Consider the following 15,599-nt stretch of genomic DNA (forward strand, 5'->3'; position numbering starts at 1 on the left):
TGTGTCTACATATTTGAGTAACACAATTTTTTTTCCAACATTTTAAACAGCACTGCAGACTCTTACATGTCAGAAGCTTGTAAAGACGTCAGTAGTGGAAAGGACACATTTCAAAGCAAGGACTCATTTTACTATGAGTGCAGATCTTTTCTTTGTTTGTGAATATAAAGCCAAATTAGAAAGCTTCGTGCAGCTGGAAGAAAATAAATTACTAATGACATAACCTTCCAAATCACAATGAATGCCACTGTATATGGTTGGTCAACCAAATGCATTCCAAGCAAAGTGCTGTTCCCCAGGCAACTACTTTGACAATGAGCATTCCAGTACAGACCAATTTTAATTTGTCAACTACTGCACCTTTCATTTACTCTCACCTGTACCTGTAGTAAGCAAAGTCCATAGAAAGAAAAACAAAACTAAAGTACGTGTCTAATAATGTTGGCACTTCACCTAGGCATTTGTGCAAAAAAGTCTGAATATTTTCAGATTATGTAACATTTAAGGAAGAGAAAAAACATCACTATTGACATGAAACTCGAAGAGTAAAATTGTACTTTGGAAAAATGTGTTTCAGGAAAATATATTTTTGACTTGAAATGTATTTGTAAAAGGTATATTAAATTTACAATGATTCTAAATAAATGAAATGGATAAATTGTTAAAATTGTCACTTTTTGTCTTTAAGGTATTACGTTTAGTCTTTTGATGTCATTTTTACTACAGGCAGATTTACTCGAAAGAGACCCCGAATATTCTGTTGTAACTCCCATTTGGATGAAGCAATCTGAACTAAAAAACTAATATATATCTTGACATCTGTGTAATCAATTGCATTACGTGCAATGCTGAAAGTGGTTTCCGTTTTCTGCCAGAAACATTTCGATGCTGCGCTCTATGTTCTTGAACATAGCAGCAAGCGTCTCGGGGTGGGGGAATAGCAGCACAGTGTGAGGCTTGTTCCAATGGACTTTTCCTTTGAGCATACCCCAAAGGAAGGAGTCTGGTGGTGTCATATCCGGCCACTTTGGTGGCCAAAGTCCCTTTGAAATCGCCCTGTTGCCGAAGAAGAAGTTTCTGCCATGCTCCTGCTGATGTATGACATGATGCTCTATCTTGCTGGAAGTAACAATCTGTTAACTCGCGATCATCCAGTTGATTCTGACATAGCTTAAACAAATTGGTGACCCAATAGGTTAGAAACCATGAAGATGTGCTGCTCAGTACTGTACACCACCATCCTGATGAGAAGTCTAGTGACTGAGTGAAGTGGTACAGGCGGTATGCACCCAGAAGTTGCAAATGGAAGTTTAACATCATGGCGGCTGTCCGGCGCCTACATCATTGTTCGATGCAGGAGCACCCCGGCTTGTTCAAAGTTCCCCATATACTGAGGAGCACATTGCACTCTATTGCGTTCAGATTGCTTCATCCTAGCTAGAGTTATTGCAGAATATTCGGGGCCTCTTTTCGAGTGAATCTTCCTATAGCAGGAGTAATCTCTCTATCCTGTAATGCTAGTTTTCAATTGTCCACCCATTCGTTGGATGGCTTCATGTGCTGATTCTGCTTAATCAGATTGCTTGCTAACCAGAGTAGGGTTTAGTTGGGTGGTGAGTATTCAGGTTATAACCTATCCTGCATGGCCTCTGTTAAAAAGAGTGAAGTCAAGTTTCTTTTATCACAAGTGTTAGCACAAGCTTTGTGCATATCATGAAGCCTTCATAGTCTGTTGTAAAGGTAGTCATAATAAAAATATATATATTTCCTTGATCTTTATATTAGAATATACTATTAAATAAATGATTACATTTGTAATATTTATCTTTAGAAAACCCATGATAAAGATATGATGAGAGGATGTTTGTGAAATGTATGTTATTTGATGTCTTATTGTTAATTACTCAATGTGAAAAGCATTATCACTAAAACAGTGTGCAGAGTTGTACTACATTTTCATAAATGTGGACATTGGACGAGTAGTTAATTAATATTAAATAACTGCCTGCATTTGGCCATCTCTCTGCAGTGCACACTGAGCACAGCGAAGAAGGTATCTTCTGCTCTGGGCCAGGGCAAAACAAGAATTGCCATGTTAACACAAATTCTGCAACATATATTTTTAACACCAAGGCTGGCACTAGATGCACACATTATATAGATGTAGTCATTATATAGACATTAGACTGTCATAGGTTCCAATTGCAAATTGTGGTTCTGACAGAAAATGTAGCATTAATGGTCATATACTTATGAAAGACAATTAGTGAGTCTATAGGCCTAATCATAGTTAAGGAAAATGTTTTGAAGTAAAAAAGAAATGTGAACCCAAAAGCGATCATCTATACATGACCCTCTTATAACAAAAGGATGCTGGTACCTCTAAAAAATAAAGTGAATGCATATCTTATCTGGCCACAGTTAATATTTGGAACTTTTTTTTAATCAATATTTGCTGTCTTTTTCCCCCCAAATGTAAAGGAAATAGTATATGAGCCAAGTGACATTATCCAAACTAAAATAATTACCAATTACATGTCTGAAATGGATCAATGGAGGTTATTATATATTGATGGAATGTTTTATGAATAGACAAAAAATGGTTAAATACGTTTGTATTAGTGTTCTTTCCTGAAAGGCATTCAGCAGTACTTCCTTTCTGCATAAGTAAGGGAGAAGAAAAACAGTTTACACAATTAATTTGTATTATACAGTATATATAAACGTTTCAAGTGTTTAATCCTTTCTTTTGTTATTTTGCACATCCTAGACATGCTTATTAGGAGCTTTGCACTTATTTTGCAGTAATAGATGCAAGGCAGTGCCTGCTCTGCAAGAGATACTAAAAATATTATTAAAAGGCTATAGACCATAAATCTTGTGAAATGAACGAAGGCCGTCTATTATATTTAGTCTATTTTTGTAGAGTAAACTGTTGACCATCTACCTTATGTCCTAGTATGATTCTTTTAATAGCAGTTTACAGTTCCTCTGCATATTAGCAAAATGCCACTATATTTGTTTTTAAACAGTGGTTCTGAACCGGTGGAACATAGCCCACTAGAGGACCATAGTAAACTTCCAGGGGAGCTGCAAGAATGACTGAAAATAGTTATAAAATAGCAGCAAAATACTTAAATCACTAAAAGTCAGTCTACAGCAGGGGGTCAAACTTAAGACCCCCAGGCCAAATCCAGCCCCTCTGCCTTTTTAAAGTGGGTCACTTCATCCGTATTCCAAACATGTCACATACAGCCTGCAATGGCCTTTTAATTTTCTAAAAGACCCACTTTAAAGTGTATTTAATTTATAGATCATATCTGTCATTAGCTGGATTACATTTACACCTGACATTTAAAATGCGTCTCCAGTGTCGCTTCATGCCCAAATAAATTTTGGATGAACTCCCTGCATATGTACATAAATTCAGGGTTATTAGTCACTTGAATTTGTCTGTGCCGCTCAGCATGCCAGAGCTTCTAATAATGGGAATGGGCTGCTCAGTACCAAGTGAGCAGCTTTTGTTCTTATCGAATGTATCTGCAGTGACAAATTCTGTATTTTAGTAATTACTGGTAATTATTTATCCCTAAAAACACATTTTATGTTATGTTTACGAATTTCAGACACTAGTAAAAAAAAGTTTTATTATAAAACGTTTTTAAATATCCTATTCTTCTTCCTTGTTTTCTTATTTACCTACTTATTTGTAAACTCTTCCAGACTTCCACTGGTATTTCATTCAGTCCTATTGCCTTTCCATTCTTTATTATTTTCAGTGCCGTTTTAGTTCCTCCTTCTTTACCAGCCCTCAATTTAAGCCCTTTAATCTCCATGCCCTTGGATTTTCAAAGTACCCCTTCAACCTAATTCTTCATCCTGTCATGCTCACTCAAAACCTTACTTTGCTCATCTTTCATCTGTTTTATCTGACATTGTGTGTTGCTGTTCCCACTGCCCTCATTGTATCCTTGAAATGGGATATTAATTTTATATTATGCTTTAAAAGATACAGGGAGTATAATAGCACTATGAAGAAGTATGCTTTTGCTAATAAATGTAAATCCAAAAACGAGGCTGTATCAAAGGTTCAAGAAGGTAAATATGGTAAACAGGGGGACCTTGGGAGAATAAACGTTGTGAGCCACTGTTTTAAAACACTTTGTTAGTAATTAATGTTTCTTTGTTATCATGATGATTCCTTAGTTTTAAAAATGGGGTTGTAATGTGTTACATGGATAGTCAAGCAGGTTTACAGCTCTATATCTGCTACTCCAAAGTGGAGGAATTGTTCTTCTATTTTCAAATTCATGAGCCCAGCTTTATAGTACTTGTGCTCACCAGCTGGCTCAGTGTAAACATTTTTGTTTGTTAGTCCTCTTTGCAGATGTACAAATTAGTATTTTGTTTTACTTCCATTAATCAAAATCCTTATCCATCATATTACCTGTGTTCTTTAGTTTTAAAGATGTATCCCAGTAACATTAAATGTTAGACATGAATAAACTCCAGACCGCCACCAGTTCCTCTTAGTGTATACTCATGGTCTCACACACATTTACGTTTCACTAGAATTCCTGAAGTTTCCTGATTTTTTTTTTTGTTGTTCCTGACATATGCCAAGAAGCTCTCAGCTCCTTATCACTGTGCTAATAGCCGCTTTTGTTTAGCAAGTGTGTAGATTAGCAGAACACAGCCTGCTACCCCCACATCGCGCCCCCATTCAGTCAGCATAGCCCTGCTGCAATCCTCACACCTAAAGTCTGTGTTGAAGTGTTTATCTGGTGACGCGTTTGTAAGGAATTATATAGGTAATGAAATGATCATGATTTGAAATACATACATCTCATGTGTGTTGCGTGTCTACAATGATCTGTGTAAATATAAAATGACCGAGGAAATGCGGGGCAAGAAATGCTGAACATAGAGCTAAAATGGAAAATATTTTCATACATTGTAGTGATAACAACATCATTTTGACATGAAGTGTAGGATGTGTGAAACCCAAATATCCGATAAACACTTTCGGAAAAGGTGTAACAAAACAAGTATGGTTTTATCCAGGAATCAAACTGAAGTTGCCCAATTGACATGTTGTTGAAGTCCAGCTCTCAATTGGTACAAAATAAAAGACGTTTGCTTACATGTGTGTTTGCACGTTTCAATTTCAACCAGTAGTCATAGTGGTAATGCTGCTGTGTCACGGATTAGCATGGATGGCGCAGTGGATAAACTACCGTTTTGCAATAGTGGGGTAATAAGTTCAAATCTTGCGACTTCTCTGTATCTAGCGCTTTGAGTACTGAACTACTATTATTATTATTATCATATAAGAAAAACATACGATTCTGTAATGTGTACATTTATGGTACTTTTCCTTGCACACGGGCATTTGTATCAACATGTCATTTTAACAATTTTTTTATTCAGTTTTATTCTTCAATAAAACTTTATTTGAACGAATTTTTATTCAGTTTTATTCTTGGATTCTTGAACAAAAAATCGTTCAGATGACATATTGATATGAATTTCCATGTGCAGGGAAAAGTAATATCCACCATAGACACTGCTGTGTCTGTTTAGTCAACAAGACACCAAAAAGAAATGATTGAGCTGCATTTGTGTGTCTGCTTTTCTCTCTTCAGCGATAACTTTTACAAGTACTATAAATTTACACCAGTTGTTACAGACTGAAATATATGTTTTTTTATTATATACTGTAATAGTAACCATCATAGCAGCTCACTACTCAAAACAGTAAATTCGAGGAGGACCCGGGAAAGAACCCACAACCTCTTGATTATGAGGCAGCAGTTCTTACCTCTGCACCAGCCAAACAGATGCGTCTACATCGTATCGATTGATAATTGGACTTCAGTTTTTTACACATTGCCAGTAACATGTAAACTGAACAATTTATTTTTCTTCAGTTATATTTGTGAATAAAAGCACACTTGTGTTGTTATACCTTTTGTGAAAGTGTTTATTTAATATTTGGACTTCAGTCTTCACTCATTATACATTTCATGTCAATATTTTGTTAATTATTATTATAACATGAGAAAAGTTTCAGTTTTAGTTGTGTGTTCAACAGTTCTTACCTCGCATTTCCTGTCATCTTACGTTTACACAAATCGTATTCCAAATAATGATATATTATTTGTCCCTATACAATTCCAGACACCTTACTCCCAGCTCTGAGAATTTTGTGTCTGACTTGACCAGCTGCTTCAGTGGGGGATGGGAGAGCAGGCTGCTTGTGCTGATTAACACATTTGCAAAGCAAAAATGCTGCTGATGAGGTGCGAAGGAATTTAAGGTGGCCCGGCATTACAAATATTTTCGTAGGCCTCAGGGATTATAGTGGTATAAGGGAGCTGCCAGTCAACCTAGCATGCATGTTTTTAGGATGTGTGAAAAAAAGCCATTTCCCCAGAGAAACAACTATGCAAATGATGCACAAATAGGGCCTTAGCTCAGATTCGAATCCAGGACTATGTAGCTATGAGGCAGAAGACATAACCACTGCAACAGCTTGCTGACTACATGCTGTGTTATTTTCTGTAAGTATTTATTGACATGGATTTTATTTATGTTCCATGTGCATTTACAACTCCTATTTATAATTATTTTAATAGGTCGACAATAACATTGGTTGGCAGGGTGCATCAAGAATCAACAGGACTGAACCAGTATCTTTATCTAAAATTAATTTCATTTAGGTATAATGTAATTTTCATAAAAGGTTATTTAAATAGTTCAGTATCACTTTATTTTCTAAAATGTTCCTGTGCAAGTGTAATTATTCTCTTGTATAGGTCATAGAATAAATAAATAAAAGTAGTGACCAATACTTTATCAAAGAAAGCTGAAACTAGATATTTTGTTAGTGGAATATATATTTCATATTAAAGCAAAGTTTGCATTTTATTTTTTGCTTACTTTGTAAGGAAACTATTATTTTTAAGTGACAAAAAATAAAACGTAAAATTCCCTTGCAGATTATATTTACCAAAGGGTGATCAAGGGGGCTGATGATTATATATACTGTACATAGTGCTGTGCAAATGTTTTAAGGCACCCAGGAATATCTTTCTGTTATTAAAGAAAATCTTGAGACAAGACTATTGCCAAGAGATTTTTCAAGTCCTGCGAGGTGAGACTATTGGCAAGAGATTTTTTCAAGTCCTGCCCTCCTCTCAACCATTTTCAACCACACCCACAGTCCTCTCACCTCTTATTCATGTGAATGCTTTTGTAAGACACAGTTCCTGTGCTCTCAGCTCTTATAAATTTTTAGATTTTCCTAATTTTAAGTTCCCAATAAAAGAAGACTTATGTCCAAATCTTATTGAAGAATTTCTTCCCAAAGGGTTATCAACAGAAGAAATGGGTACATGGGCAATCCTAGCCCCAAGAAACGATGAAGTCAAACGAATTAACGCGAAAATTGTTGATTGGTTACACAGCACATTGGTTAGATGTGTATCAATAGACTATGCTGAAACAGTTGGTTTTGATGGTGTGGAAGATGAAAACATCAACTTACAATATCCCATAGAATATTTACAACGGTTAACACAGTCCGGTCTTCCACCGGCCATATTACTGTTGAAAGAAGAATGCATCGTAATGTTATTGTGTGATTTATGTCTGAGCGATGGGGTACGCAGTAGGATGAGATTAGTTGTATTCAAAATTGGTCGAACAATTCTGACATGTAAAATTTTAAAAGGCGACAAGAAAGATAATGTGGTACATCTTCCGTTGATAACATTAGACACCAAAGGAGATCTTGATACGCCATTTGTATTAAAACGTTTACAGTTTACCGTTAGAATAGCTTTTGCTATGACAATCAACAAATCACAGGGACAAACATTCGCAAAAGTTGGTTTATTTAATAGAGAGAAAGAAACAATATTCACTCACGGGCTGTTATACATTGCATTATCACGATGTAAGTCCAAGCACAGAATCAAAATTCAATGCGATATTGTCACAAAGTTAATCAAAAAAGTTGTTTTTACTGAAGTTTTACAATAAAGGTGTAAGTAGTTCCGTTTTAATTTCAAAGCCAAACAGAATGAAAATGTGTAACGCAATGAATACCTGTAACGCAACATGAAACATAATTTTCTTTCAATTTTTTTACATTTTACTATTTTTTTTACTATGGTTAATTGCTCTCTATATTGTAAAATGGTTTTATTATGCATATGCAACAATTCCCATGAAAATAACAATCTGTTTAAATTGTACATCCGCTTCCCCATACGCGAGGGTAGATCCATAAAGTGGCTAGCGTGTAGCACCTGCCTAGGGGTTGGCAAGCAGGGCACAGAGCCCTCTCGTTATTTTTACATGGGAAAAGACAGAAATAAACATTAATACAATTAAAAGGCACTAGAGTTTCCTGTTCCAAAAACTTACTGAAATCTTGTGTCATGGTTAGAATAACACTTTTAGTTCCCAAACCTCTTCTTAGGACACCCACGTTTTTCCAGTTAAGTTTCACCAACAACACACATGATTCAAATAATGAAGTAGTGATTAGCCAGACCAGGTATATTAATGGTGCAATTAAACAAATAAATGGGTATGTCAGATGGTAACTACAAATGCTAGGATACCTTCAGAAGTGTTTTAGTAACACCTAAGCTACCACAGTTTTATGGGTACAAGTCAGTGTTATTCATAGTTTTGTATCAATAACGCTACAGTCACTGAGCAATAGCAGACCCAGCTGGATTTTCAAGATGTGTTTATGCTGTTATCAAGAAATTAGAAGAAACTTTGTAAGACGAAGACCAAAAACCAGAGCGAAAGACCCAGAAAAGCAATATGCATCTGATGGACAGTATTTAAAGGATACTACTTTAAGGGATAGAAAGGAAATACAATTAAACACTTGCTATCCACCTGGCAGAGTTATCTGAAACCAAAAAAAAACACCTTCAACTGTACTTAGTCTTAAAAAAATGTTCTTGTAAGGTATGTTACAGAAAAACAACAATTAGAGCGATTGCAGTATAAGAAAGACCAGGAAGTAACAACTAATGGTAGTACTGTATGTTTTTTGTAGCAATTAGTACAAATCTGAAAATTTTGTTTGACGCAGATGCCTGTATGTTTGAAAAATTGCTAATAAATGTAAAATTATGACTTGTTGAATTAACTTCTTGGCAAAAACTTAGCGTTTTTCATGGTAACAACACCATACACATCCATACAGTGAGTTTCTCTTTGCCTCTCTCTCATAAAGTTGTGCCTAGTGAAAAACCCAGGAAAAAGTCATTGCCTGCACCATCCCTTCAATTTGAATAACTGTAACTTGTAACTCCTTCAGAGTTATCATAGGTCTCTTAGTGGCCTCCTTCATTAGGCATCATAGAGTGGACAGATTTCCAGTACATCTGTTCCACACTATTTCTTTTTCTTAATGGCTGATTTAACTGGACTTCAAGAGATATTCAGTGACAAAAACTTTTTTCTCGTCTCCATCCCCTGACTTCACTCACTTGTTTCTTAGTTTCTTAGAATGTTCTTTTGTCTTCGTTGTGCTGGTTAGAAAACTATGCAGACTGACCACATTTTGGTCCTTCCAAAAAAGGTGCATTTATACTACTATTCAACTGAAACCCATTGACGACAGACAGGTGATTTCCATTGAACTAATTGACGTCTAAAACAAAGCTACTGCACCAGTGATGACTTAAGTGTATCATAATAAAGGGAGTGAATACTTGTGTGATTAATTATTTTGTTTTACATTTATAATTCATTTAAACCACTCTGCACTCCATTGGCTAAAAAGCCAAATTAAACCCACTATCCACTGTAGTTCAATGCTGTATAGCAATGACATGTGAAAACTCACAAGGGGTGAATACTTTTTATAGGCACTGTAGGTATATAAGTACATGGAAGAAGTTAACAAGCATATATTACTGTATATACTGGTACTTCAGGGAGTTTTAGATGTTATATTAAATAGACAACTAGGAATTTGCATCCAACTTTGTTAGGTTGATGGTCTGTTCTTGTCATTTGTGTTAACATTATTTGTACTGGGAATATTTAATAAAAATGGAAAAAGGACAGTGTTCTTTTACCATTCTTTAATATAGACATTTTTTTGGATCTTTTATGTCCTAAAGTCTATGCTTATGGACTGTCCTGTTAATTTCAGACCATAATTTTTAATCATGCATAAGGACAGACTGAGATGCACATTACGAGCATTAATTTTGTTTTCTGTCATCTGCTTAGTTATTTTGAGGTGGTGTGTCTAGGGTTATTGTCATGCTGAATGATGTATCTAAGACAGCTAAGTGTTTGGCTTAACGATCCAAATAAGTCACAGAGCTCATGATGCCATTGATCATAACAGAGCTCCAAGGTCTACATCAGAAAATAACCCCATAATTTAAACTCTCCACTCAGATGGTTCTCATTGGGTAAGGGTTTGTTTTCTTTGTACTGCGTGCATTATTTGGCACTAATCGTACTGGTTATTTTGAGTGAGCAAATAGTTTCATTTTGGTCTCATTTCATTGTACAGTTGTGCTTGAAAGTTTGTGAACCTTTTAGAATTTTCTATATTTCTGCATAAATATGACCTAAAGCATCATCAGATTTTCACTCCAGTCCTAAAAGTAGATAAAGAGAAACCAGTTAAACAAATGAGACAAAATATTATACTTAGTCACTTATTTATTGAGGAAAACGATTGAATATTACATATTTGTAAGTGGCAAAAGTACCTGTATGTGAACCTCTAGGATTAGCAGTTAGTTTGAAGGTGAAATTCGAGTCAGGTGTTTTCAATCAATGGGATGACAATCAGGTGTGAGTGGGCGCCCTGTGTTATTTAAAGAACAGGGATCTATCAAAGTGTATCATGGCACAAACAAAGGAGATTTCTGAGGATCTCAGAAAAAGAGTTGTTGATGCTCATCAGGCTGGAAAAAGTTACAAAACCATCTCTAAAGAGTTTGGATTCCACTAATCCACAGTCAGACAGATTGTGTACAAATGGAGGAAATTCAAGAGCATCGCTACCCTCCCCAGGAGTGGTCGACCAACAAAGATCACTCCAAGAGCAAGGCGTGTAATAATCGGCGAGGTCACAAAGGACCCCAGGGTAACTTCTAAGAAACTGAAGGCCTCTCTCACATTGGCTCATGTTCATGTTCATGAGACCACCATCAGGAGAGCACTGAACAACAATGGTGTGCATGGCAGGGTTGCAAGGAGAAAGCTACTGCTCTCCAAATAAACATTGCTGCTCTTCTGCAGTTTGCTAAAGATCACGTGGACAAACCAGAAGGCTATTGGAAGAATGTTTTATGGACGGATGAGACCAAAATAGAACTTTTTGGTTTAAATGAAAAGTGTTATGTTTGGAGAAAGGAAAACACTGCCTTCCAGCATAAGAACCTTATCCCATCTGTGAAACCTGGTGGTGGTTGTATCATGGTTTGGGCCTGTTTTGCTGCATCTGGACCAGGACGGCTTGCCTTCATTGATGGAACAATGAATTCTGAATTGTATCAGAGAATTCTAAAGGAAAATGTCAGGACATCTGTCCATGAACTGAATCTCAAAAGAAGGTGGGTCATGCAGCAAGACAATGACCCTAAGCAGACAAGTTGTTCTACCAAAGAATGGTTAAAGTTCTTTAAAATAAAGTTAATGTTTTGGAATGGCCAAGTCAAAGTCCTGACCTTATCCGATCAAAATGTTGTAGAAGGACCTGAAGTGAGCAGTTAATGTGAGGAAACCCACCAACATCCCAGAGTTGAAGCTGTTCTGTACAGAGGAATGGGCTAAAATTCCTCCAAGCTGGTGTGCAGAAATGATCAGAAGTTACCGGAAACGTTTAGTTGCAGTTATTGCTGTAAAGTGGGGGTCACACCAGATTCTGAAAGCAAAGGTTCACATACTTTTGCCACTCACAAATATGTAATTTTCGATAATTTTCCTTAATAAATAAATGACCAAGTATAATATTAACTGGTTTCTTTTTATCTACTTTTAGGACTTGAGTGAAAATCTGATGATGTTTTAGATTATATTTATGCAGAAATATAGAAAATTCTAAAGGGTTCACAAACTTTCAAGTATAACTGTATCTACCAGTTTCATTAGGACTTAACAAAAACAAATTGTGGTCACTTAAATTTGTTTCTTCTCATCAGTTTAAGGGGTTTTCTGTTAGTTGTACAACTTTCTGTAGCAACTGTACTTAACCCTAATAGAATCAAACCTATTACCTCAGGCTGTTCATCTACCACGTGGTACTGCTCAGTTCTTTATTGATATACACTTTTACCTTTAATTGTAGCCTATAATGGAAAGCTCTTGTATCTACTATTTACTGTATAAAACATCTTATGACAATTTGTCCTACTAATGATGGTATCTAAAAATAGTGTTGCTAAGAATGGTTAAAATTTGTTGTATCAATATGAATTAATATGTCGGCTGTATCAACGTGAATCAAATAATGTAAATTTTGATCCTTCCTTATTAAGCCTTCAAGTATTTTAGCATTGTATGTGAATCAAACTTGAAATAAGATCAGAAGAGTGAAGCTAGATGACAACTGAAATGAGAAATTAGATCCTGCTCTCTAGCAATTTCATGTGAAGATCATGATTCACATACTTGACTCTGGTGTCAGGCTTTCAACTACAGGAAAAGGAAATGGCTGTTACAGTATGCTTTCCAGATCTCACAGTTTAGAGTGAAACAGAAGACTACATCAGCAGCAGAAGCATAGTGGCATACAAAGAATGACTTGTTCAATGTGTTATTTGCCAATGTGGTTTGAGTGGTGAAACTTGTGAATTTAGCGTGACCCATTTACATTGGTTTTGAGTATTTTAATTCTGTTTGCATTTGTAAAATGAATAAGCTAATTACCTGCAATATATTTGAAAGAATATTTCTTTATCTGTATATCTTATATTTACTATTATAGTTAATTAGTATTACCCAATTGTCAATATATAGTTTCCAATACAGGCAATATGCGCTTGCACTAATCAAGTAATTTTTCAAATGTGAAAATTTGTTTGAACAGGCAATTCTTGAAGAACATCCCTTGAACACCAATTGTTCAATACAAGCACTGGACACAGGCAACTCTGCAAATCCATGGCCTCTAACTTCAAATTCCAACCTTCAGGGTTCATCAGTGGGAACAAAGCAGGGTCTTCCCCCTACCACAAGCCATCTTGCTCCAAAGCCCCCGACTAGCAAGAGATCTGGAGTGATCAGAAAGTCTGCCACTCAGCGATCTGGAAAGTAAGTAACTTCTTTTGATCACTGTGTCCAGCACGTATTCGACATTGTGTGTCACCACTTTGAAGATTGAATGTTGCAATGTTTTTCCTGGATTTTTATATGTCTCCATGCTACTTTAATCATATTTATAACACAGCAATAACAATTATGTATTAAACCATGTGGATTGCTGAGTTTGAAGTAGCTAGGGGTAATTGCCATTTGGGAACGTGATAAGGTTGTCAAATTTGCAAGTGAGACCACAGCTCATTAACTGTTAAAGGAAGCTTTGCTGATACAAAGCAGTAATCCAGGGTAGGCACTGTAGTTAGCAGTCTATGACAGAGAATGCCTCACATAGTTAAGTTAATACAGTGCATGCATGGTAAATCTTTGGACATCATACACAGTGACCTCTGTCATCACTTTGTGGCATCCCTGTCACATTGCCTGAAATGTGTCTTACTTATTTTAATAAATTTTCTCTTTTAATTTGCAGAAGTAGTACACACTTATTGTGTAATATATACCATTACGTCATGAATCTAACTTAAAAGGATTTTTATTGGTCTGAGAATGAATCAGAACAAACATTGTACTTAAAAGGCTGTGATTGTGATTTTTTTGCTTTTTAAGAAAAGCTTTTTAACTGCAGTGCGCTTTACTAGCTGCCATAAAGAATAATCAATGGTGGATGATTGGCAGGGAGGGTTGCTGCTGTGTAATGTATCCCAAGGATCATACTGAAGTAATCCATGTGAAGAAAAAGCATTCTGTGTTCTTTCAATCCATGGGTGTCTGAACCAACTACTAAGTGCTGGTTTTGTAAAATATTTGTGGTATTTTAACATACAGGCATACATACCAAGAAATAAATTGGGGTTACCAGCAGTACATTTATGAGCCATTTTGTGTCTCAGCGTAAAACAATAAAACATTACTTTAAAAAAGGTTTAATTTGACCATTTATAGGAAACCATAAATAATAATATTTATTTCATTTGCAATTTATATAATATTTAAGTTTGAGGGTGAAGGCATGTGCATCTATAATTTGGAACTGAGAAGATGGTGGTTGACGTTTCTTCTTTTTGACCTTTTCCTTGCATGTGTACAATCTGACATTATTCCGTTTCGGTGTTGAATTCTTTTGTTTCTTATTTGTTGTTTGGTTTTGATCTGAGCAAACTGAACTCTTTCCGTCATTCTCTTATCCTCCTCCTTCACTACTTAAATGGTCCACAGGATTTGGAGTAGTATGAAAATTAGATTATTTTTTGACATTCTCATGGTCTCTACTTTCATTTTAAGGATTCAGATCCTCATTCCATAATGGAAAGTGCTCTCTAAAGTTGTCAGAAACCTTTTCTTTATTAAGGCTTTATTGAAGGTGTTGTATTATCTTCTTATATAATACGCTACCGTGGCTGTTCATTTGTCTGTCCAGGATTTTAAATCACCTGTAGCTCGCAAACCGTTTCACCTATTGACTTGAAATTTGGTACACATATACTACGTGATGTCTACTATCTGCTTTCGGGTGATGATTTTTATTACTCTTTTTATTTTATTTTGTTGTAGAATCAACTCTCGGCTGCGCGCAGCAGGATGGCCGTATGGTTCCATTCTCATTCCCTACCACCTTCACTAATCATTCTTGAGGCAGATTGAAGTGAAAAATTAAAGAAAACATACTAAGTAATTGCAACACAAAAACTAACTTAATTAGATTTAACACAAAAAGATGCCAACAAAAGAAGGGAAGCAGCGGGCCGCTAGGGTGGAGAAAAGAAGAGCTGCTCAGGAAGCAACAAGCGCATCAACCTCTGAGCAAACGAATGCTAAACGTACAGAGAAAGAGGATGAAAACTAGGAATGCTCAAGTCAAGTGTATTCGCTGCACGTTATCGTGCAGTACGCCGTTACTGGTTTTGTATAATGTAGTTTAAAGAGGTTAGTACTCCATAGTGTCAATCTCATACGATTGATTCTGTTTATGGAGGCTTGCATGTTTAAGGTGAGCTGTGACATCATTTCTGTTTTCTACAGGATAATAGTGATGTTGATCACCTTGATTGCCCTAGAGGAAACGGTCTATACATTTGCTGATACATTTTTCTGAAGAACACAAAGGTCACAGTTGCCAGCTTACAGTCCATCAAGTTTGGTTTTGAATTGCTGGACAACAGCCTGCAACTGTGTCCAATTTTCTTTTGTGTCATAGCTACAGTATGTCATATTGAGAAGTCTCCTTGTACACCTGGAGGGCAATGTACTTGTAGTTTGGGAGACTTTACATTTTACCC

The 15,599-nt window shown here is 36.0% G+C and overlaps 1 protein-coding gene across 2 annotated transcripts in view; it reads left to right on the top strand.

Moving 5' to 3' along the window:
- ttll5 (tubulin tyrosine ligase-like family, member 5) overlaps positions 1 to 15,599 on the top strand; it is a 311,958-nt gene that overhangs the window by 259,861 nt on the left and 36,498 nt on the right. For both annotated transcript variants that reach the window (XM_039741240.1, XM_039741241.1), the window contains one exon: positions 13,091 to 13,314. In XM_039741240.1, coding sequence (XP_039597174.1) covers positions 13,091 to 13,314 — 224 coding nt within the window. The remainder of the gene's footprint in view (positions 1 to 13,090; positions 13,315 to 15,599) is intronic.

This window comes from Polypterus senegalus, chromosome 18 (assembly GCF_016835505.1).
Source record: "Polypterus senegalus isolate Bchr_013 chromosome 18, ASM1683550v1, whole genome shotgun sequence".
Classification (NCBI taxonomy): domain Eukaryota; kingdom Metazoa; phylum Chordata; class Cladistia; order Polypteriformes; family Polypteridae; genus Polypterus; species Polypterus senegalus.